The sequence below is a fragment of the Pholcus phalangioides genome, unplaced genomic scaffold, assembly GCF_987345545.1.
Source record: "Pholcus phalangioides strain wild (caught in Gottingen) unplaced genomic scaffold, Ppha-v1.0 ptg000009l_1, whole genome shotgun sequence".
Lineage (NCBI taxonomy): Eukaryota > Metazoa > Arthropoda > Arachnida > Araneae > Pholcidae > Pholcus > Pholcus phalangioides.
This window is the reverse complement of record NW_028301602.1, coordinates 44,165,355-44,191,671: the sequence shown is the minus strand read 5'-3', so window position 1 is coordinate 44,191,671 and position 26,317 is coordinate 44,165,355. Positions and strand designations below refer to the sequence as shown.

At 38.0% G+C, this 26,317-nt stretch overlaps 1 protein-coding gene across 1 annotated transcript; it reads left to right on the top strand.

Annotated features, from left to right (window-relative positions):
* The first annotated feature begins 2,097 nt into the window (after nucleotides 1-2,097).
* LOC149083141 (lysosomal alpha-glucosidase-like) lies at nucleotides 2,098-26,317 on the top strand. The gene is made up of 18 exons (XM_089236282.1): nucleotides 2,098-2,805; nucleotides 6,081-6,223; nucleotides 7,262-7,427; nucleotides 7,522-7,618; nucleotides 9,920-10,158; nucleotides 10,559-10,690; nucleotides 15,045-15,155; nucleotides 17,159-17,275; nucleotides 17,602-17,816; nucleotides 19,104-19,237; nucleotides 19,680-19,831; nucleotides 20,022-20,170; nucleotides 21,857-21,941; nucleotides 23,030-23,211; nucleotides 23,749-23,837; nucleotides 23,945-23,994; nucleotides 24,265-24,408; nucleotides 25,947-26,317. Exons 1-18 carry the CDS (start codon nucleotides 2,215-2,217, stop codon nucleotides 26,004-26,006), a joined length of 2,856 nt encoding a protein of 951 aa, XP_089092408.1. The 5' UTR covers nucleotides 2,098-2,214; the 3' UTR covers nucleotides 26,007-26,317.

Genomic DNA, 26,317 nt, shown 5'->3' with positions numbered 1-26,317 from the left:
CGTAAGGAGGCCATCATCCATTTTGGAGTTCCAGACAGGGCCGCAATGGGTGGGGGGGGGGAAGCAAGCGGGTCTGGTGCCCCGGACGCTGGACCAGAATGGAAGCCGAACTTTTCACTCTTTAACTGCTTCTACATGCAGGGGATTCCGAAATTCTGGCTTGCTACGGCTGACAGAGTATCTATTCGTGGCCCTGGTCCCAAGCACAGTGCCGTAACTAGCACCGCGGTCATTTTTGTCGGGGAGGCTGGGGAGGAAACGTAAAAGCTGATGTTTTAGAACGGTGTATTTTCTTTCACCTAAAATATATCAGCCCTCAAAGAGGGACGCGGACAATTTACACATACAAAAAACGTCCGAATTTCTTATTGTGGGTCATAGACCCACCGCGCTCTGTGAAGATCGTGACGGATTTGCATCGCAAGGATTTGAACAACACTGGCGGCATAACAGTGGCGGTCGATTAGTTTGCTGTAATTTTCCCAACGTCGAGGGATGAATGTGAGCCAGTTTCCCCATTTGAAAAGGAAAAATCTCGCCGCAGAGAGGAGGCACACCTTCAACACGATGCTTACATAATACGAAAATGCACCATTTTCACTCCAAAATATAAAAGCCAGATGGCAGCACCACTAGAACGCGAAGAAACACGCATAACTCGGACATCATAAATATGCTAGGGCAATGCATGTACATCGTGATTACTTAATTCCCTCTTGCCACATTTTACAGGCGAACCATTGTTCCTAGAGGCATACCTCCAGTTAGAAAAAGTATCCAAATAACGCGTGAAACCCAGATACGTCATTCATGTTGCAAGAGATTGATAGTTACTAAAATATAAAAACTAACTTTCGTACGAGCACCCTGTCCTAAAAACCCAATTAGAAAGTGTTTGCCCTGTTTCTCTTGAGGCAAAAAACCCCATTTAAATGCAATAACCACAGAGATATTTGAATTTAAAAACTGGAGGGGCAATTTGGGAAAAAGCAGCATATGAAAGAAGCGCTTGTCCGTAATTTTTTTTTCCAACTTTCAATCCGATTTTTGAATTCGAATATCTCTGCGACTGTTGCACTTAGACACGTGGAAATTTCTTTTGTTGGCCTCAGAAGAGACAGGGCAACAACTTTCCAACTGGGTATTTGAAGACAGGGTGCCCGTATAAGAAGTTAGCTTTTATATTTTGATAACTGTACCACCCCAATGAAACATGAATGATGTATCTGAGTTCTACCAGCGCCTACATTATTCGTGTAACTTCTCCTAATTGGAAGTATGCCTCTAGGATCAACTGTTCACCGGTCATAGGCGCCGGAACCTAGGCCATTTGAGGGCTACCCCCCCCCTCCCCAATAATTTCTGAAAAAACAATGCAAATGCACCCTTTTTCTCCTCTGCGTTCGCGGATGAGTCCCGTATATACGGGGCGACCAGCAACGTTCAGCCAATGTTTTCTTTATGTTACCGGTAAAATGCGGCAAAGGAAATTAAGTAACCACCTTGTGCACACACACACACATAACGGATTGGTGCATGCGTGTATTTAGTTTGGTGGTAATAGTATAGGGCAGCGGTTCTCAACCGGTGCTCCGCGGCCACTCGAGAAAAATATAAAAAAAAACAATAATTTGAAAAAATAATTATAATTACTTTAGAATAATAAAAATATATTAGTAATTTTTTGCTGGATATGTAAAGAAATAGTTCTACGGGAATCCGCCATAGAAATTATATGCAAGAAAGGTTGAGAACCGCTGGTATAGGGGAAGAAGAGGGAACGAGAGAGAATGAACAGCCATGAGAAAAATTGTGAAACGAGTAGAAAACGTCTTTTTTGCTGCTCGACATCATATGTTTTCTCCAATGATTTAATTGAATTTCTTTTCCATTAATTAACGTAGAAACTATTCAGCAGTTAATTGCTATGCTGTACTCATTGAAAGAGGAACCAGCGACTGGCTGTAGGTTCAACCAATATTGACAATTTTGCGTTTTAGCGAGCTTTCTCTCCTATTATCTCCGGTATCACTCATTTCCTAGAAACGATTGTCTTTTCCAGAGCTGATATGTTGATGACATGATTGATAATCAATTACACAACGTCGATCATCCTCTCTTCCTCTCATTTTGTGCTCGACATTTATTTTTACCGGAAGCTCGAACTGAACAGAGCTTTTAAAGTTTTTTTTTATTTTTTAAAAGAGAGCCAATATGCATTCCACGAGTTTCGAACAACCCCGGAACACCCTGGAGAATCTACTCATGGAAGACAGCGACGCTTCGAAATCGAGCACGCGGAAGAAGAAGACAACAGTCGCTTTAGTGTCGATCGCGCTCATTTTGGGACTCGTCATCTTGGCCGTGGTCACGTATTACGCCTTGCTTCACCTGAATTGTTTCTGGTGCCGTCCGCCTCAGGATCCGAAAAACACCACTTCGACGCCGATTCAGGAAACTACGACCCCGATCGCGCAGCCGTCGTGCGCGAACATTTCGGATTCCAAGAAGCTCGACTGTCACCCGGACACGCCTGTCGTTAAGGAACAATGCGAGGCGAGAAAGTGTTGCTACCAGGGGAAAGCAAAGGCGGCGGCGGCAAGTGACCCTTCGGATTTCACTCCTGTGGAAGTGCCAGCTTGTTACTTTCCTCCGGATTACGCTGGTTACTCTGTGAAGAGCGAGAAGACCGAGACCGGATATTCAGCCACGTTGAGACGTGTCGTCCCTTCTGGCTTCCCTAACGAAGTAAACTCATTGAAGCTGTCGGTAGATGGCATTGATGAAAGCACCGTTCGAATTACAGTAGGTCTCAAATTTATTTTTTCAATAATTGTTTTTGACCCAAAATGACGTTGAAAAGCATTTTGTCCATGGCATAGTGTGGAGGTTTTTGTTAAGGGTTCGGCCACATAAAAACCCTCCCCACACGGGGGCAAATTGATTTCGATGGGGGAGGCGTACTTGGCTAGAGGTATAGTACAACTCCGATTATCCGAGCCTTGACTGGGTTTCAGATTATCCGAATTATCGATTATTATTATCCGATTATCAGATTATGCTCGAATCGGAGATGGGCACAATGGATACATCAGGGAGCACCGTCGTGCTAGCGAGTAAAAGGTTCAAGATGCCTGGACTACAGACTACACTAAAAAAGCATGGAAAAAGAGTGGGAAAATAAACCCACCTCTTGCTCAGGTCCATCTGGGAGCACATGATGTTGGGACCGTGCCCGAGTGGCACAGTGGTAAAATGCTCGTCTTCCACACTATGAAGATTACCGTCAAGGTGCACGGATTTGAACGTCAGAAACAAGTTCTTTACCTATCGAAACCGGGCCAATCACCGATAGATGGTGTCTTCATTTCCCACCCAGCTCCATCGGTTTGGAATTGCTGTATGGCGATATATGACCGGAGTTGGTATATACGGTAAAAGTAATTCCCAACTTCTAGGTGCGAATGCGCGCCGATCTCCTCGTCAAAAAGTCTTGCCACAGAGAGCGACAGGCCCACAACGGTACAGATCTTCAATGACTATAATTCACTCATAGTTCGTAAAATAGATGGCAGTCACTCATAGTTCGTAAAATAGATGGCAGCACTATAACACGCATTACACAGACACAAACTTCACGTTAGGTTCATAACACGTGCACACACATTCTAACATGACCAATTCGTTAGAAGCAGGGCCGCAACTAGGAGGGAGCAGGCGGATCTGGTGCCCCAGATCATAGGGGGTACAAATTTCATTCTTTCACCTCTCCTTCAACATTACAGGGGGCGCCAAAATGCGTGCTTGACCCGTCTGACCTGGCATCTAGTTGTGACCCTGGTTATATGTTCCATACAGGAATGTGGACGAGGTGCATGTGTGGTTTAGGACTGGTTAAAAAACTTAAAATTCAGTTTTTTTTAACCAATCAGTAGTGCACAGACAGTCGCAGAAAAACTGCCTGCACTATGTTTGCACCGTTAGTTCAATATGTTTCTCTTTGCGAGCCAACTTTTGCTGAGGGTCGATGTGTTGGAGATATTATCGTTTGCGTGCCTATTTATGCTTTGAAGTGGTTCTTTTTAAGTAGAGGTGACCATATTTTCTCGAGAAAAATACGGGTAATTAATTTAGTTCGCAAATACAGGATAATATACAGGAAAATACAAGAAAAACATTGCCAATTGTCGCTAAATTACGGCGAAACTGCCAATTATGGTACAAAGCTAGCCAAAATTTTCTAAAATACCACAAAATTAGCTGTTTTCAATCTCCAAGTTTGAAAAGATTTTCAGAATAAGTTCTTTTGTGGTGATTGGAGAATTCCGAATAATTTGTTTTTCGCTATATATATAATCCATTCAAATTCATTTTTCCTATTCCCCCCCCCCCCCCCGCCCAATCTTTTCCCTCAAGCAAAAAGAAAGACCAAGAACATTTTTACGTACTTGTTTAAAATTTCACTTTTTGCTCTGAATGTATTTATTCTGCAAAATATATAATAAAAAAAGGGATTTTCGGGGAAATTCATAGGTTCCATGTCTACGTTTTATTTTAAAAAATCAATGTTACTCTCAACGCATAAAATGTTGATTGAAATCTATTAATTGAATTAACTTGTTCACAGCTGCCTGTCAAATGTGAAAAGCAGCAGGCTTCTGACAGAAAAAAAAATTTCAATAAGCATACTTTTCCGTATGGTTTTTGTACGTCGAGACACAACCTATTGTCTCACTCTCCCTCCACTTAATATTTCAAAATCCTTCAACTCCTTTTGGACAACTCAAGTATTGCCAGTTGATCAAGTATGTCAGAGAAAATACTAATATATATATATATAACTTCGAGTAACTTCAAGTAATGTCAACTCGTAATCTGTTGAAAAACGGAAAAAACTGGAACACCCTTGAAAAAAAGTCGGGACGGTCCTGGGAAATACGGGACGTATGGTCACCTTATTTATAATTTTATAAGTGAAAATATCCACTAAACCAGTGTTTCCCAAAGTGAGCAATATCACCCTCTGGGGGGCGGTAGAAGTTATGGGTTTGGTATGGGATCCATGGGTTGGCTTGCAGGGCCGTCATTTCAGCTTTTTCCAGGGGGGGGGGGGGGTGGCAAAGCACATGTACTCAATGTATATACACTGAAGAGCAAAAAAAAACTTGTGACCTGCCTAATATCGTGTAGGGCCCCCGCGAGCCCGCAGAAGTGCCGCAACACGACGTGGCATGGACTCGACTAATGTCTGAAGTAGTGCTGGAGGTAATTGACACCATGAATCCTGCAGGGCTGTCCATAAATCCGTAGGAGTAAGAGGGGGTGGAGATCTCTTCTGAACAGCACGTTGCAAGGCATCCCAGATATGCTCAATAATGTTCAGGCAACGTGTTTCCTGTTTCCAGTCCTCAACAGTCCAATGTCGGTGTTGTCGGGCCCAGGCGAGGCGTAAAGCTTTGTGTCGTGCAGTCATCAAGGGTACACGAGTGGGCCTTCGGCTCCGAAAGCCCATATCGATGATGTTTCGTTGAATGGTTCACACACTGACACTTGTTGATGGCCCGGCATTGAAATCTGCAGCAATTTGCGGAAGGGTTGCACGTCTGTCACGTTTAATGATTCTCGTCAGTCCCGTTCTTGCATGATCTTTTTCCGGCCGCAGCGATGTCGTAGATTTAATTTTTTACCGGATTCCCGATATTCACGGTACACTCGTGAAGTGGTCGTACGTGAAAATCCAAATTTCATCGCTACCTCGGAGATGTTATGCCCCATCTCTCGTGCACCGACTATAGCACCACGTTCAAACTCACTCAAATCTCGATAACCTGCCATTGTAGCAGCAGTAACCGATCTAACAACTATGCCAGACACTTGTGTTATATAGGCGTTGCCGACCGCAGCGCCGTACTCTGATTAGTTCCATATCTCTTTATTTGCATACACATGCCTGTACCGAAAATCGAAACTGGATCTCGCTATTATGAGGCCCGATGCGTTACGACGGCATTAGCCGCATGTGTGTATATAAAACAAATATATATATACCTATATACTTATATATATTTTGTTTGCTTTAGATCCGAGACGCGAATAAGGAGCGTTACGAAGTGCCATTAAACAAGCCCATCAGAGTGAAGACTGGCGATTTCAAAAAGAAATACGACGTACACTTATCAGGTACAATTCTATCTGTGACAAGAAAATCCTCCGGAATCGCGGTGTAAGTATTTCCACAATCAAATACACTACTATGCTAGTCTCTATACACTTTTATTGTTGTAATTAAATTCCTAAATACAGTATATTGCTAAAAATTGACAAAAACTACTTTGGTTAAAAGAATTTATAATTGTCAATTTTTCTTTAATCAAACCGAATTGCAGCCAATAATATTCTGTCAGAGAGCTTACTGCCAAGTGAATCACGTTTCAATACAAAATTATCTCGAATTATGATCATTTTAGTTGAATGTTTCTCGAAGTGGGTGTCGCGGCAAGCCGAACGTATTGATTTGCATGCCTACTTATGCTTTGAAGTGATTCTATTGTATGGGAAAATATCCACCAAACTATTCCGGAGAGCCGCAGATGGACAACCATGAATGGGTGACAAAAGTTTGAGAACCACCGTTTTAGTTCATACATGCTCAACCTATAACCCGCGACCTCAAACATAATTTTGTGAAAATGAACTAAGCGTCACATTTACCGACCACCTATGTGACCCGCAGCACATTCCCAGATCTCAAGAAAAAAAGCTACGGCTTATTTACAGATCACTTGAGTGACCCCCGCCACATTTACAGACCACACATGAGAGGCTCACTATATAGTCTCAGATCACTTAAGCGGCCCTCAGCACATTTACCGACAGGCGTCAGAAGTGTTTCGAAACTGTGAGTGTTCGTTTGAGTTTTATGTTGAATATTTCGATTTTTTAATCAATTCTAGGGGGTGCACGGGTCCGTGCTACAAATTACTATGGGGGTCACCCTGGCTCCGACGCTACTGTTTACAGATCACTTGAATGAATTGCGGCATATTTAAAAATCACTTGAGAAACCCGCGACACTGTTTCAGATTATTCAAGCGGCTCGCGGCACATTTACAGATCCCTTAGGCTGCCCATGATACGTTTAAAACCAATGAAGTAGCGCGCACTCTCTTGAAGACTGAGCATCCTAGTTTTAGTTCAAATTATCAACACACAACGTACACGCACAAACAGAATAACTAATTAGAATTTTATTTATAAACAGATTTTATACGAACCTAAACCAGTTGGTGTATTCGGATCAGTTTCTTCAGCTTTCTACTCGCCTCCAAACAGAGTATGTCTATGGCGTAGGTGAACAGTATGGCAAACTTTTGAAAAACGTCTCGTGGACACGCGCAGTTTTGTTTAACAGAGATAACTTCCCTTTGGTAAGTATACAAACACACATTTATAGTGTATTTCGTATAGCCTAATTACAACATAGAAAAGAAAATCACTTACTTTTGTTAAAATTACTTACAGCCGAATAAAAACTTGTATGGGACTCACCCCTTTCACATAGGCTTGGAAGCGGATCGCAACAGCCACGGAGTTTTCTTACTCAACTCTCATGCAATAGGTAATAATAATTACTGTTTTTTTTTCACAATTACCATCGTACTGCTGTACTAGGATTCCAAGGGGATCTCCTGTCGAGGAAATAGCCAGTCATATGAAGAAGCATACCGCGTCCGTAAAGTTCCTCTCTCAATTACCAAATAAGCAGGGAACACTCGGGCAGGGCCGTGTTAACAGTATCATGGGCTCCCGGGTCAAGTGATTTTTCTGAGGCCCTAACTGGCAAGTTCTTGAAATTTTCAAGAAATTTTCAAGTTCTCATTTTTGTGAGGCCTCCCTCTTCCCTTGAGGCCGAGCCCGGGTAGGCCCATGCGTTAAGACGGCACTGCACCCGACAGACCAGACACGACCCAGGCTCTGTCCCTCCCGGGATATAAGCCTTTTACCCTTGCGGGTTGGGTCGCGCTGGGGAGATGGCACTGCACCCGGGCACGCCTCATGAAAATGAGATCTGGTTAAAATTTCTGAGATTAAGCATGTAAATTGGAGGTAGGAAATTTATAGTCGGGGGAACCCTGGAAAAGTCATTTTGTCGGGGTGCCCGTGATGCTATAGAGACGTCCCTGCCAGGGGCGTTTACAGACAAAATTCTCGCTCGTGCGAAATATATTTTCTGTGCCCCTCGAATGCATAAGCCGCATCAGTAAAATGACACAGAAAACCCGAATACTTGTATACACCATCTGTATGCATCGAAAACTAGTTTCCTCAGCCAATTATTTCAATACAATACTGTTACGAAAATTAGGTCTTCCCGCAATTTGTTAAGACACCCTCAAAAATGGCGATGTCCTGTTGCCAAACGAAAAATGCAATGGTAAGGAGCAAAACATACAGATTCTTCTGTCACATTAATTTTCTGTCCGTCCAGTGGCGCCGCCAACCAGCAGCTGCGCCTACTTGGAAACTGTAAAATGAAATATTCTGGAATATTCGTTTTTCTCGAAAATTCGACCATAATTATAAACAGTGAGGGCGATCAAAATAGAGGGAGTGTTGCTGGACTTCCTCATTGCGAGATTATTGCGATTTGTGAATAATTGTAAGTAGCTGTTTTCTGTGAATAAATTTGTGACGTCCTGAAGATGATTCATCCTCTGATCATTTCAAAGACTTGTGAGAAATTATCCGGAACAATACATTCATTAATTTGAATTTTTTTCTTTCAAAACTTTTCTGTAATTATTTTTTCTCTGTACCCCTGATTTGGCTCCCTTCCTACTCGTATAGTGGCACCCCCATGCGACAGCATGGACCCGAGCTGCCGTTGAGCCGCGTCTGCATATTAGCTCCCCCCCTCCCCCAAGTCCTGATGAAAATTTCTATCTGAAGCCCATTTCGCGGCAACGCCGTGCTAGGGGGTTCCTTAAAATACCCTCTATAAAGCACCTCGCCCCACAAATACACGTATATACGCGTACAAGAAACATGCGTTATGAGATTCACGGGGTGCATAAAATACAGCGGATTCCGCTGAGAGCGTTTTTTTAAAATCTTCATTGAAAAATTATTGCTAGTAAACGGGAAATCTTAATTTGCATTAATATAAATTGGGACCACGAAAATAAATCTTAATAAGTAGGAAAAGTTTCTAAGTAGGGACGTTATAAGTGGGATGCACTCACTGTACGTACATGCTACACCAAGAAACATGATGAAGAGATTCGCGGATGTGAAAAAATGCCGAACCTATATAATTTTCCATCAGCGGTTCTCAACCGGTGCTCCGCACCCTCCAGGGGTTCCCCGGCCGCTCGAGGGAAAAAATAAAATTGAAAAAAATTATAAATATTTTTAAATAGTAAAAATAAATCAGTAACTTTGATGAATAATTAAAAAGTTGGCCTACGGGGTTCCGCGAGTCAGAAAAGGTTCAGAACCGCTGTTTTACATCACCAGGGCCGTAGCGTGCCTTCTTGGGGCCCCTTGAAAGGGTTGTTATGCAAACTAAATTTATATTTTTTGTGCGCCCCCCCCCCCTGGAAGCATCCATAGTGCTCTATGTCCATGTCCGATTCGAGCACTTAATTAGTATTCTGATTAAATACTTTGTTCAAATTGCATTCAAGAATTAAAATCATTTTAATTTCGTGTGTTCATATGTCGGACTTGCCATAATGGGTGCTCGTCTTTCGATGATGGATACAGACAGTGCTCGATACTAGAAAAAAGATTGAAGACCTCTGCTCTAGTCACTAGAGTATAGTGTAATTGGCAAAGTTCAAGCTTTAGTTTTAAGAAGTCAACACACAAGCTCAAGTTGTACACTTTATTTCATTGAATTTTTTCTTCCTTATTTCAGATGTGATCTTGCAGCCAACACCAGCCATAACATATCGACCTATAGGTGGAATCCTCGACTTTTTTGTCTTCCTTGGCCCGAAGCCAGATGAAGTTGTTCAACAGTATACTGGACTCTTGGGGTACCCTTTCATGCCTCCATACTGGAGCTTGGGTTTTCATTTGTGTAGATACGGATATAACTCTCTGAATGAGACACGAAACGTTTGGAAAAGGAACCGACACGCTGAATTACCATTTGTGAGTTTCAAGAAATTCACGAAATAAAATGTGGTGGTTGTATATAAATTCTGCAAAAAAATAATAAATAAAATAACGAAATTTAGAAACCTATACTTCTTTTGAATTGGTAGATAAATATTAAACGCATGAAATATTTCACAAAAAGCTCTTAAAAGAAACAATTTTTTTCCCATTCTTGCACAATATTCTTTACCCACATTATTTCAGCAATATCATTTAATATTTCTTTAGGGGTCCATGGACCCAATGACAGTTCAATAGATTTTTGACTTGTTTCTGCCAAGAGACAAGTCAAAGATGAGATTGATGAAATTTGAATTATTGCATAAGTTTGATATAGGTTTAAAAATATCACAGATAATAGAAAATGTTATGATTCTTCTTAAATTTTCATTAGGACACACAGTGGAATGACATCGACTACATGGACAAACGTAATGATTTCAATTACGACCGTATCAATTTTGAAGGATTGAAAGATTTTGTTCACGAACTTCACAATGAAAGCATGCATTATGTTATCATTTTGGTAAGTACTCAGTTTTTTTAATCAGTGTGTTTTTCCGTGCTCTTTCTTTTTTTTTGAAATAGGTTTCGCTCTTTTCCGACTTAGAGAAATACATTTATCTACTCTATAATATAAAATCACAAACTCGAAAAGGGACCGTTTCTAAGCAACGAAAATTAGTGACGATTTTATGTAACTAAAGTCGGTGACGTGTTTTTTTGTGTAACGAAAATCTGTTAAGTTTTTGTGTTACGGAAGTCGGTTACGATTTTGGGTCAAGTTTTCATTTAACTCTTGCATATATATACATCGGGACCAAGTTATGTGCATGTACCGAGAGGCTCCCACATCCTACAACAGGGCCTCTAGTCTGGAATAGATGGCGAGCCCCCAAACCAGCTTTTTCACGGGCCCCTCTGTGGTTAATTTAGTGTCAAAAAATCAAAGTGATAAGAAACGTTCCGGCCGTCAGCCCTGACCTTGTGGGGGTCATGACGAGAGGTATGTATACGTATAATATACATATATCACCAGTGCTCCCAACACACAGGGTCGGGGTCATAGGCGGAGATAGACTTGGAACTCTGGGGGGCACGGTCTGGGGAGCCACGATGATGACGATGTCATTTCATATACACATTAGATCAGTCGACTCCACCTTTGACGATGGAGGGGGGGGGGGCAATGTCCCCCACGGCCCCCCGTATCTCCGCCCATGCTTTGATGCCCGTGGGTCAAATTCCCCCTCTTGTCCATCCGAGATCATGAAAAGATGTCGTCGTCCCCTTCCAAGAAGGGCCTTGATTCCGCTATTTCTCACGTATCGGACCCAGCTTCTGGTAAGGGCAGCCTTTCTATAATATTAAAGCAACAGCAGCAACAATGCCATGCAACGACTCCTTTATTTGTTGACCAAATATTCGCCAAACAGATCTACAACAATACGCTTTGGAAGTATTGAAACACTTGTTGAAGTTCTCATTCATGGTGCAGATTTCGTTCGGGTCAGACGCGTTTGCGTCTTGCCCTAAAGGAAAGGCCTCTCTAAACTCAGACTCGAGTAAGTATAACAGTTCTTAGGGTTCGGTTTTGGGCATTGACATGGTTAGGCAGCTTTGGGGGATAACCCAGTGTTTTAGTTTGATGTTTTCTTTGTTGCTTGTTGTCATCCCGGTTAGATGGGGTCTCAGCTCTGCGGATCAGCGAGGTGCCGAGTATCTTGATCTCCTGGCTGGTTGAGTCGAGAACCCTTTGTGTTCTCGAATATCTCTCGCATCATTGTAGGTCAGTTGCTCAGCCACTTACACTTTAACATCTTCGTGGCAATGGTATCACGGGCTAGTATTTTTCTAGTCACTGTGCCAGTTGGTGCCGGGTTTTGAGGTGGTGGGCTTACTGACCCAGAGCTGAGCCCATTATTTCAATTCGAAACTGAAAATAAAGACGCAAGCCAAGCTAGATGAGACACCAATCGGCATCGAGCGTCAGATCCACACAACCATGACTCGCACGTTCTGGAGTGGGGACCCTAGGCTATGATAATTGACTTACTCCAGGCCAGGATTTTTTCACGGGCCCTCTCAAAAGTTGATTTATTGTATAAAAAAACAGGATTCATCTCCTTGGGTCCGGGGCTAGAGTCCAGAGATAAGGGCAACCCTCAGAGAGAGCATTAATTTGTCCCGGTAATCTGTTAAGACGGCCCTGGGAGGCACTCCAGGAAAAAGTCTGATTGATCAGGGGTACATCGAAAAATCTAGCCCCCCCCTCCCTCCCTCGAAATCTATAGCAGCTACGGTTTACGAAAAGGTGGCCCTCAGCATTTCGCTCTCGGACGTTTCTCTTTCCCCCGATATTTCGCCCCAAATGTGTGGGCAACTGTATAATTGAACTTATGAGTGAGTGATCATATTGTCAACCCGTTCCTATATCGGGTAACTTCTACTTAATTAACTATGTATTTAACCAATTTCGGGCAGAGTATTTTCAATTCGCGTGCCACACTACGAATTTTAACATGCAGTTCATACATCCTGTTTTTATGGGACACGAGCGTTCTCTCCACATTTCTGCAAAATATTGTCCATCTCTCCTTTTATTTTCGTAAAAATGTTTAGTTTGTCTCTTTGTTTGAGGTCTAAACTTGTTTTTATTTTTGAATCATAAATTCGATTATCGCAATGCAGATTGTGTATGCAAGTACATCGGTAGAAGTTCGTCTCACCTACGCCATGTTGAGCATAGACAACGGAATTGAAGACTATGCTTGTATCCCTCCCATTAAACTTTGTAAAAGGGCTTAGTTCCCCCCCCCCCCAAGAATTCATGGATAAACAACTGTACAGGGTGGGCAAAAAGTCCGTAGAAACTTTCAAAATTCATAAAAACAACAAATAAAAACGGTTTGCAGGGTTAGCATTGCTAGGTCACGATAATTTTCTTGACAGGGGGAAAAATAGTCGGTAGGTGGCGCTGACGTACACAATAGGGTGGATTGAAAAGTATAGGAGAAATTTTTTTTTTTTTTTTTTTGAAATTACTTTTTTTTTTGGCGTGGGGTGGAAAAGTTATGTGTTGGGTATATATATTAGTTTGCGTAATTTTTTTCATTGAAATCCATTCATATCTTCCAGTGTTCCAAACGCCCCAAAAATAGTTAAAAATTTACACTTTTATGAAAATGTATTAAAAATTGTAAATTAATGAAAAATGTTTATAAATATTCAGTTATTAAAGTACAAACTTATAAATAATAATAACACATGGAGTATAAATTTAAAAATCAAAGGAATAAATCATAAAACTTATAAAAATTGAACTTATATAATGGCTTTTTTAATTGTATTAATTTGAAGATTTACATATTTTAAATGTTGTAATGCTTTTTGGTATTAAAATGTTTGATATGGCTTCTTGATTTTATCCCATTCAATATGAAGCCGTGTGTCTTCTGTTCTACACACACGACGCCTCAGACACACTAGGCAAATGCATCTTTCAACTGCTTCGGTACCGCATGAATATTTTCACCATTCCTTCCAGTTTTTGCTATACTAAATAATTTTATACGTTTAATAATAAGCAATAAACGATTTTACATTCTCTGCCTATACTATTTTCCCTGTGAAATCGATTATTTAAATCACTTCTTTTTATATTTAACAACACATTAGACAACTTTTGCATCCTATAAGCCGATTCTTTTATCCACATTTCGATCCACCTTAGTACACAAGTCAAAGAAAAGATGCGCAAATAACGAACAAAATGTCTCCAAATCGTTTATTACAGCAGTATGTGTTCCACATCACCACCACCATAGGCGGAGATAGACTTGGAAGTCTGGGGGGGGGGGGCGGCAAGATGATGATGTCAATTCATATATACTCCAGTCGACTCCATCTTTGAAGCTGGGGGGTGCCCCCCCCCGCATCTCCGCCCATGGTCGGGGTACCTCAGGGATTGCACATATACCTTCATAGAGAAGTTAAAAGGTTTCATTTCTAGGGACCCTTGATGGATCTCATGGTTTTCTTGCTGCTGCTTTAACACTGAAAAATTTGCGATAGCAGAAGCCCAAGATATATTCAGTCTGGGAGCCCCATAAAATTTACGAATTCGGTCACGGGTAATTGCGAGGAGGGGGGGGGGGAGGCTGGATTTTATTCGTTGGTAAAATGAATACAAATGAACATTTGCCGTGACCCTCACAGGGGCCCCGTTTCATTTTCGGGGCCCTGGATGAATCTGATTCTTCTCTGCTTAACATTGTAGAATTTGCAACAGCGGAAGCCCGAGATAAATCCAGTCGGGGGCTCCACTAAAATGCAGTGAATTGGAGTCTGGGGAAGCTTTGTGGGGTTACTTGATGAATCACATTTGTTTTTTGTTGCTTTATTATTGTAAAATTCACTTCTTCAGTAAGCTGGTGCTTTCACATGTCCCTTTCCATAGCACGCTGATGAAGTGGGACGAAATAAAGATATATTGTGAAGAGAAAAGGGGGAGAGATGGCCGACAAAGGCGGCAGATATAAAAATACAGTGATACCTCGGCTAACGAAAACTTCATGTGTATGTGTGTCCTCTTTTTCCATAATAAATCTGGTATGATTCGTATTTTACCAGAAAAATAACTTTCATCGGTCGAATACGAATGATAACAGAGATAGTTTTTTTCACTACCATATTTTTTTGTACTCAAACATTCAGTATACCAACATGTAATATACATCCTGCTTTTTTGAACCTCTCCTTTAAATAAGAAATAAGCAGGTCTCATATGTTCACACACAAAGTTTCGTAATTTAAAAACTCTATATCATATATATATATTATGGATATATATTTCTTTCTGTACAATTAATATTTTTCAGGATCCAGGTGTTAGTACTTCAGAAGAGCATGGAACATATCCACCATTTGATGATGGCATTAAAACAGATATTTTTATTAAGAATGCAGATGGGGATTTATATATTGGCCAGGTGACGAGAACTTTGTGAAACCTCATTTACACATAAATCAGAAACTACTGAGCTAATTTGAACAACTCATCTTTAAGAAATTAAATCATTTCAATCAATCTGAATTTCCAAATACACAGCATGAAATACGTGGATATATCCAAGTTTGTGATATATCAAGGTTCCTACAACTTTTCCCTTCCAAAAGTTGCATGTTATTATACATACAATAACACTTATTTTAAAAAAAAGAAACATCTTATCAATATTTACATTTGATTAGGCAGCAAATTATTCAAAACGATATGCGCGAATTAGTTCTCCAACTGTTTAATTTTGAGATGAAAATTTTGTGATTATCACATTAGTCAGCATACCGAAAAATAAGAGTTACAGATTCAGAGCAATTCTTAAATATCTTAACTCTAATAATTGATTGCAGTGACTGACTTGAACCTTGTTTTTCTGCATCTTAAGGTCCTATCTGTTTTATTAACTTTATTCAGATATATATAGATCAAGCTTCCAGGTTTTTTTTACCACAATCTTGATTTCATAGACATTCTCATAAATGTACTTCTAAATTAGAAAGTCTAACGCAATTTGATGAGTTGATATCGATTGAGATATGCATAGAACTACAAGGTATTTATTTATTCCTTGATCAAGTGTGCAAGACTAGATTGAGCAAGGCAGCAAAAAGATAGTCAGCCGAGGAAAGAACACATTTTGGCGTCCTCATGTAATGTAGGAGCAGTTAAAGTGTGGAATCTGTGGTCCCTCTAGCCCTGCTCCCTAATTGCGATTGAGTCATAGGCGGAGATAGACTTGAAAGTCTGGGGGGGGGGGGCACGATGATGATGTGATGTCAATTCATATACACACAGGTACATTTGATCAGTCTACTGCACCTTTTCCCTTGCCGCCGCCCCGCCCCGCCCGTATCTCTGCCCATGGATTGATTAGTGTGATTTTTTACATGCAAAAGATTTGTGAAATATTCTAAAATGGGAAAAATTTTTAGTCGTTTGGACAAAGAAAAAAAAAAGTTACAAATAAAACTGAGGACTGATGAAACACTAAGAACCCTGTGGAACAAATGCGAAATCAAACATTTATGGAGAGAATAGCTTGCAAATGAGATAGATTTCACGAAATCTACAAAGCACTTATATGCTTCATAGCTGATGATAGTTCACTAAATAAAAAACTGATTTCGAGAATTATTTTGCTGACCTTGTGAGTTAAAAAGATATAAAAGTTGACATTAACTACAACGAAAAATCTAGCCTAACTGACAAAAAACAGACATAGAGAAATTAATTATCATATGTACCTCATATCGGCATGTTCTGAATTTGTGAAATACAGTGTGAATGCTTGGTTTTCATCGCATTTCTGGTTAAGTATGTTCAAAATATCAAAAAAATAATAATTTGTTTAAAACAACTTGCTTATTTTATATTACTTGATATTAATGCATTGAATGTATTCAGTGATCCTCGATAAAACTCGCTTCCCCCCCCCCCCAAATCCCACACACGCTCCTACATTTAAAAAAATCTGGTGTTCTGATTTTTAAAATTTTTTATGAAAGTAAATAAGTGAGGATGAAAAAACAGCTATAAAAACATAGCAGTAAGAATAGAGGGAGAAAAAGAAAATGAAGGATATATCACTCATTATAGAAAGAAACATGGTACTGCAAATATGGTGAAGGAACTAAAGTAAATAAAAAAAAAGTGAGTGTGAGGATGTGTATGTAATGAAAAATATGTGTACTGTATATCCTTTTTTTGTCAACCACAGTTTTTTTTACAATCTTTTGAAGAAATATTCCAGCATTTAGAAACTCCCCTGACTTTCCAGGCTGTAGGAGAACTCTGGATACTTTTTCTTTCCACCAAAAAATTTCGAAAGTGTTATTTGCATCCACTAATTTTCTCACATTGAAGTATAATAAAGTTGTTTTAGCTGCATAAACCGAAAACATTATTCAGATTACATTTTCATTATTTTTACAGGTCTGGAACTATAAGGGAACTGCATTTCCTGATTTTACGCATCCTAATGCAGCTGAATATTGGGAGAAGCAATTCCAAGAGTTTCATGCGTCGATTCCTTTCGATGGTGCATGGATTGTAAGTTAAGTTCTTAGAAAAGATATTATTGATTAAAGTTTCACTGTATGATTTGGAAAAAAATGGTTTTCCATCCATAATTATTCAAACAAATAGCAAAAGATGCATTGAATTGAACCTTCAGAAATCAATAACCAGATTTGACTATATGCCAGGTGTATCGGCAATAACCCATTGCTATTTGATCATATTTCTGTTATTTTTGAAGTATATTCTCATGAGATATTGACACAAACATGATAAGGGAGTAAAATCAATAACTTCTTTTTTTTCCCCATCAAGTTTTCTTTCATTTGATAACATTAATCTTTTATATTTGATTAAAGGATATGAATGAACCCTCAAACTACCCAGAAAACAAAAACAGAAGCCTCCCTGTATGTCCTTCAAATTCAACTCTGGAGAACCCTCCATATTTGCCTGGTGGGAACGAGCCACTCAAGACACACACAGTATGCATGTCGGCCCTTCATTATAACTCTACTCCGCATTACACTATGCACAACATGTATGGATATTATGAGGCAAAATTGACAAGTTTGTAAGTATAGGTTTGAATTTTTTCTTTAGGACAAACAATTATATATATTAATTCTTTTCTAAACTATGTCAGGCCTTCAACACTTCTTACCTGTGTTTGTTCACCTGCTCCACTGCTTTGATTATTTTACATGACCTAAATCATGGCTTCCACAAGCGTGGTGCTAAAAGGGCTCCAGCCTGGGATGGAGGGTTGGGCCCGTCACGATTCTTAGCATTTTTTTTCACATCATAAATTCATTATAGAGAGGCCCATGAAAAGTCTGGCCTAGGGACCCTGCTACAGGATGTGGGAGCCATGCCTAAAATAGATATGATATCTTCTGATTTTATTACATGCTTTTCTTTCAACTTGAAATAATTTATCATAATTCTCCACCAAAAAATAAATGAGCTGGGGCCTTTGTATATGGTCTCCTTCATGCACAATCCCAAAAATCCCTACTTTTCTTCGTTAACTTTTGTGACAGGTTTTCTTCGGTGCAAAATATTTCATCGTGTAATAGCCTACAGATTTTTCATCTGGGAATTGGCACCAAAAGTTAGTTAGTACCATAGTTCACCCCAGGGCAATCACTAGAAGTTTTTTGAGTGGGGGGGGGGGGGCAAACACATGATTTTGCTGCCCCTATCACTGCAGAATATATATAACTTTATAACTGTATTTTTTGTTCATATCCTAAAATTTGCGCCCCCCCCCAAAGTTTAATGCCCAGGGCAGTTGCCTCCTCTAGTTCTGGCCCTGGTTCGCCCTCTTTTTTTCTTCCAAGATTCAATAAAGCATCTAATACACAAAAATATAGTCTAACTGAAAAGCCGCTGTGGTGTTCGAGTGGTCAGTGATGGACTCGCATCACAAGGATCCGGGTTCAAACCCCACCATTGCCGCAGTGGTGGTCAGCTGAAGTTGGTTTTCTGCGGTTCCCAACTTCGAGGCGTGAATGCAAGCCAATCTCCCCGTTAAAAAGCCTCGTCGCAGAGAGCAGCAGCCCTACAACGGTACAATCATTCATTACTCTCACTATGAGTTGAGAAAAAACTCGTAGTTTAAAAAAATTCATTGCAGATGGCAGCACAGAAACAAACTTCACAGAAGGTTCACTATACATACACACACATTTCAATATGTACCAATTCGTTAGAAGTTCTACAGAGGAATATGAACGAGGTGCAAGTCTGGTTTAGTAGCAGTCTAACTGAAAACTGATAATGCTCAGAATGTTGAATTAAGTTGAAACAAATTTTTCAAATACTGTAGTAACATTTTTCTTAAATCTATGTTTCACAGAGCATTAAAAACTATCACAAAGAAACGGCCATTCATCATATCAAGGTCGACATTCGCTGGACAAGGATTCTGGAGTGGACATTGGAGTGGTGATATAAATTCTTCTTGGGAAGACATGCGATACTCTGTCATTGGTATGAAAAAAAATTAAATTTAAATTAATCTCTTATTTAACCAAAGAAAAATTTTAAATACCATCATTTTATAAGTATAAAACTGAGTGTGCTTATGTTCCAATCTGTAAATTATTTGGTGCTTTAAGCAAAATACATAAGTCATGCATATTTATACAGGAGGATTGCGAACTATTTTATTTAAAAAATAAGTGATAACTTTTTAAGGTGAAAACAATTTATGTAATGGACTCCCCACAACCCACTTACGATTCCATAAAAGAATTAAGTTGCAGTATCATGTTGCCTAGTATGCACCAGTGAGTGAAACAACTGTCTTCACGTCTACGGTGTCGTGTTGATGCATGCAAATTCAAAATTTCAAAGTATAATTCAAATTGCACGTCATCAAAAAAGTTTTGCTTGTCTAAAATCTTGTCTAGTAACGTTTTTCTTGTTCTAGATCTATTAAATTTCAATATATTTGGAATACCAATGATGGGGTCTGATATCTGTGGGTTCAGAAATGACACAACAGACGAACTCTGTGCACGTTGGTCTTCATTAGGAGCATTCTATCCCTTTTCAAGAAACCACAATGATATAAATAACAGAGTAAGAAATTTATATACCTTTGATGATTTCACAGAACACAAAATATTTCTCTCTCTTTTCCTGTTTCCTTCAACTTCAATATAAGTGGGTCCAAAAAAAAAAAAAAAAAAAAAAAAAAATATGCAGCAATTTTCAAAGTAAAATCAAAACAAAAATTTCTTATTTAACAGGTTTTTCTTTTACATTCCAGGAACAAGATCCAGCAGCCATGGGTGGTTATGTTCTGAAAGCAGCAAAAAATGCTCTAATCACCAGATACAGATTGCTACCTTATCTTTACTATTTGTTCTATGAAAGTCATGTTTATGGAAAAACTGTTACCAGACCATTATTTTTTGAGTATGTGCATCACATGTTAAAACATTTTCTTACTTACAATCACAGATAAATACTGATAGATCTCTGTTAAATAAATTTTTAGAAGTAGCAGGTAAATCACAGTGTTAAATATTACTAGGGTATCATGATATAATTATGACATTTTCTGTTCTTTTTATAATACAATGAAGTAAGATATTTTTTTATGGTAATGGCAGGGCCGAAACTAGATGCTTGGTCAACCGGGGCAAGCACACATTTTGGCGCCACCTCATAATGTCGAAGGAGAGGTTAAAGAGTGAAATTTGTGCCCCCCCCCTAGTTGCGGCCCTGGGTAATGGTAATTCAGAGCATGACCCAGGGTCTGCCATTGTGCGGTCATAATGACAAACTCTCATATTGAGGACCCAGGTTTAAACCTCACTGACAACACTGTGGTGGTTGACTGAAGTTGGCTTTCTGTGGCTCCCAACTTTGGGGCATGAATGCAAGTTGACCCCCCCAAATCCAAAAGTTTTGCCACAGAGAACAAGAGACCTACAACGGTACGAATAGTCAAAAATTAAAATTCATTTATGGTTTGAAAAATAGACGGTAGCACTAAAAATGGTGCATGTTTGGTTAACACAACTGATTACGTTCAAATGACGATTTTTTTTGAAAATTGTCAAAAATGGTTTTACAAATTCATTTGGAAGAACATTTTACACAGAATCAAAAACCTTATACATATTCTTGTACATGCAATAAGTAACAAAGTCATGGCTGATTTAAATCACCTGCAACAATTTTTGCAAAGGCAACAAAAAATTTTCAAATACATTTTTTGAAGATTTATTTTTCAGTTACTTTATTCCTCACAAAACCAAATTTCTCAAAAACTATGCAAGATATTCTCATGAAATTATTCAACGTTGTCTCAGATAACATTAGCCATGCAATGAACTGGGATCTTGACCATATGTTTAGAGTTTAGTATTTTACAGCTGTTTGAATGAAAAAATTTGATTTTTTTTGTGAAAATTCACGTATTGTTTCATGAAAACTGCCACATCTCAGAGAATATTTTGTGCATCTTAAAACTTTTTGTTTAGTTCATTGCACAGATAACAGTCATAGAAACATACAGTATCAAAATTATTCAAATAAATTGTATGGTTTTCAGTGTGCAATGCCTGGCCCAAGTACTGAAAATGAGCCAATTTCAAGGACATAATTTGCAATATCTCAAAAAGTGTGATATATTTCAGAAATTTCACTGGGTTTTCTTATTTCATACAGTATTTTGATTCGAACCCCACTTGTTTTGTGAAAATCACAGTGTTTAAAAAAAAAGTGCCCAACACGTAGTCAGTTGCTTTGTTCATGAGTACATTTACAGAAGGAATTATGTTTGTAATAATGAAGTATTACAGTACATAAATGGGAATGCAAATGGAATAACTGACAGAATGCCACCCAAGTAGAGCACAACCCATTAAAAATTTTATCCTGGTACACAGATTGAACTATATGGGAATAATTGCCAACTTTCAACATTCAATTTATGTTTTGAAAATGAAGAAAGAGCATCATTTGTAAAACACCTTCTAATTATAAAATGTTTCACCATCACTTAGGTGCTCTGATATCTCACAGAAGAAAAATATGACTGTCGTTACTTCAAGCTTTCAATATAATTAATTAAAGAAAGTTTTCTTTTTTCAGATTTACGGATGATTCCACAACCTATGGTATCGAGGAACAATTCATGTGGGGATCAGCCTTAATGATAATGCCAGTAATGTATGAAGTATGTGAAAGTATATTACATTAAACTATGAAATGGGGGGGGGGGGGGACCATGCAATTAAACCCTGAATTTCTGTTCCTCAGGATATACACAGGGTGATTATAATTGAAAGTTTCCGTACTCTGGATAGTTTTTCCTCAAAAACTACAAATTCAAATACAGCCAAATTTTCAGGATATCTTAATGACCATGGGAGAGAAATTTGTGCAATAAATTTTTTTTTTTAATTTTTGACCACCAGGTGAATAAGTGGCGCTTTATTTAATTTTTCTTTTTTTTTTCATGGTCCATATAGTTCATATACCAAGTTTCAATGGAATACGTTCACCAGACCTATGAAGCACCCGTTAGTATACGGACACTACTCAGATCTATGAAGCGCCTGTCAGTATACGGACACTACTCAGACCTATGAAGCACCCGTTAGTATACGGACACTACTCAGACCTATGAAGCACCCGTTAGTATACGGACACTACTCAGACCTATGAAGCACCTGTTCTGATGAAGGTATTCCATCGAAACTTGGTATATACACTCTATGTACCATGGGAAAAAGGAAAATCCAATAAAAAAGCGCCACTTATTCACCTGGTGATAAAAAATTAAACTATTGTTTTATTACATCTTCCCATGATCTTATAAAGATATCCTGAAAATTTGGCTGTTATTTGGATGAGTAGTTTTTTAAAAAAACGAATCAGTTAATTTATAACTGATTTCTGCACTTTAGCTGTAACATATATAGTTGATTATAATTTTTTTTTTGGAAGGATTTCACCTTACTTTTTTCCTCTTTTTGCTGCTGCTTTTTAATCTATTATAGTCTTGGTGAAGCCTTTAAACGAGACCTCTCTATTTTCATCCCACCTTTGAAGAAATGTGTGGTATGAAGACAGAGAGGAGGGAAGTCCTCTCGAACAGCTTCACTAACAATATCATGTTTGTTAAAACAGAAGCAAGAACAAGGAAAAAAAACTCAAAAATTGAAAATCCTTCCATAAAAACTGAACTAAAATACATTGTTTTTTTAAATTTTTGGTGCAATCATGCATTCATCGCAAAATACATATTTATTTAATTTCTAGGGAAAGAAAGAAGTCGAAGCATATTTTCCAAAAGCAGTTTGGTATGATTATTATACTGGAGAGCAAATAGAAGGAAGCGGTACACAAGTGACACTGAAAAGTCCAATAGACTTTATAAACCTGGCATTTAGAGGAGGTTACATCATACCACATCAGCATAATAATCTTACAACTGTTGAAAGGTTAGTTATCTATTTTCTTTAACCCACTAACAGATTTAGTGAAATCAAAGGCAGCTAAAGATGTGGTTTTATCTTTATTTGAAGATTTCATTACCGTCACAAGGGTGAATAATGCATTATTACGGGCAGGAGGGGGGGGGGGTAAGTTTAAGTACACTTATAAATACAGATTGCTAGTGATTCATTATCCTCTTTTCATTAATAAGTTATAAAATTCAAAACTCACCTTAATCCCCTTAGTCAGAAACACACATATTAATGTAAAAGATGACTGCCACACAAATTTTCGACAAGACAAACTGAAAATAATAATTATAATCTACGAGGTTTTTCCATAAATATGCATAGATGTTTCCAAAATTCTTGTCTTGAAGTTTCTAATTTGTAAAATTATTCTGAAGCTCATTGACACTTACAATTTTAGTTATTTCACAAACACTCAGACAGCTGAAATAATTTGTACTTGAATAATTTAGTTCCCTACATAAAGTTTGAATCATCCCCTTAGAAAGATATTTTTTTTGTTTCCTATTTCAGTCGATTAAATGAGTTCTACTTACTGGCTGGCTTAGATGCTAAACAGACTGCAAAAGGTGAATTGTATTGGGATGATGGAGAATCATTAGGTAAGATCTGTGACACTAGAATTGATACTTAGAAATAAAGTATCAGTTTCTTGAAGATGGCAGGTCATTTCACTATATTCAAGCTAATATTAAGGATACATTTTCAGGTTCATACGAACGAGAAGAATACAACTTAATAAAATTCAACATCAAAAATGTAAGTTTATTTTATATGATTTTCTAATGAAATTAAAATGACATTACTAGTGTTATAACTATAATTTTTTTGATATGTAAAATACTAATAATTATAAAAAAATGTGTAACTTTTCTTGAGAAAAAGTTTTTACATATATTGAGAGATGAACTATAAAAATCTCCCCAATTACCATAACATGAAATTTGAGCAATATATATCAAAAATTTCTCTTATGTATGTTCTCCTATAACTATGGTCATTTTTGTTGATGTTTGTTATCTCAATTAGAACTCTCTGGAGTCTGTGATAATCAAGAATGGATATGATACTGATATGGTTGTAGATTATATTAAAATATGTGGTATTGCCACCGACACCGTAAATGATGCTAAACTCAATGACAAAAGCATCCCGTTTGTCATGACAAATAAGGTAAGCATATATTATCTCAAATCAACATTAATGCTTACAATGAACTTGTTTGACTTATACAGTTAACACAATACTTTCATTTTACTGTATGAAGTTTTCAAAATATTTTTTTCAATTTAAATGTTTCGAATGAGAAGTTGTTTATAGGCTGTACCCTTATAAACTCTTTCTGATTAAAATCAAAGCCTAAAAATGATATATGCAAAATGAATAGTATAACAGCATTAAATTAACTCATCAAATGAATGTTCAAATGACTAAGAAAAATAATAATAAAATGTCTCAGTAGGCACTTTACAATTCAGTGTTTTCAGACAGGTTCCTTTTGAGCATACAAGAGGAGAACATGCTGCTACATGTCTGAGCATACATCAAAATGGTTTTTTCCAACCACCTTTGATTAATCTAATGATTTTGGAAATCCATCAAAATCCTGGTTTGATATATGCCAAATTAGCAGGAGTCTACCATAGTACAGTGATACTTCAGCTAACAAAAAATTTTTTCATTATTTTTCTGCCTTGGCAGAATACAGATATCAGTCTAAAAGGAACATTTTAGTTGATATAGATGTATGTGCTAACATAAAGCGGCTGCACTGTGAGCTGAATTTCAGTGCCAAAATCATTATCAGAGAGAATCGCTGTTACTCGAGCCCAACTGACTCCCAATGCCACCTCAGAATCACTTTCCAGATGTACCTCCACTTTCTGACAATTTTCAGTTTCATGTAAAATGAGATTCAGCCAATAGAAAATGCACTGAAAAAAAAAACTATGTTTTCAGTGCAAGACTCAGCATCAAACTGAACAATCTGGACATTCTAGGAGCTTATTTTTTCCATCTGCCTGTATCAAGACATAGAAATGAACTGGCCACAGCACAAATTTATAGGTACACCTATGAACTTGGAACTTGACAGGGTTGTGTTAACACCAGCTTTAATAGACTAAAGCTGACCTGTGCTGGTTGTGTACATAGTGTAAAATGAAAAGATTTTCACTGTTTCTCATCTTCTTACAAATGATTTTTTCATTTATCCAATTTTGAAAATGTTTATTTTAGCCTTTGGTCAGTTTTTGTCTTTTTTATAATGCTTCTTGATTAGTTTTAAAAAACGCGTCTTTAAATTTTGGGCAGTACCTGGAACTAATTGAATGATTTTTCCATAAAAACCTATGGAAAATCATGTTTCGGCTAATGAAGATTTTGGAAGATGAACACAACTCTGGAAGGAATTATCTTCATTAGCTAAGGTATCAATGAATATCAAATGACAGCCAACTTTATTTTCCCATCATCAAATAGCTCGGTTTGAGATTCAAATGAAATAAACATTTTAAAAAGCAGATTGAAAGAGAATTGAAGGAAAAGGTCTAATTTCTTTTTGTCTATAAGTCTATAAGAGCTGTAGTTAGTAGAAAACACTGGTACAAAGGATGGGGGGAATAACCCTCAATGAATGGAATTTGACAATTTCATGCATAGTTTATTATTTTTATGCTTTGGAAACTAAATTATCAACTTTAACGTTTCAGTGTTTGAAAATAACAGTTCATACATCATTGAAGAAAAAATTCATTGTGACGTGGAAATAAATGATGGAACTTGATTCATATGACAGAACTTGGAGGCGAAAACACTGCATTGCAGATCAGAAAAAAAAAGAGGCTGCTCTTTTTGGAAGCATAGCTTTTCCAAATTTAAAAAAAAAGTGTCTGCAGCAATGGACACAACTCAAATACTCTCTCTATTGTCTATTTTACAAAAATATTTCTTTTGAATGAGAAAAAATGCACTATTTTTCATCTTGTTTGCTACCCATTCAAATTCATGGTATATATTTTTCATCAAAAATATACTTTATTTTGTGTCTGTGTATAAAAGTGCAGAAAATTTTGCAAGTGCA

Coding starts and splice junctions, on each gene's coding strand:
- LOC149083141 (XM_089236282.1), top strand. CDS start 2,215: ATGCATTCCACGAGTTTCGAACAACCCCGGAACACCCTGGAGAATCTA. Junction 19,238..19,679: donor CATGCGATACTCTGTCATTG/GTATGAAAAAAA, acceptor TTCTTGTTCTAG/ATCTATTAAATTTCAATATA. Junction 21,942..23,029: donor TAATGCCAGTAATGTATGAA/GTATGTGAAAGT, acceptor TTTAATTTCTAG/GGAAAGAAAGAAGTCGAAGC.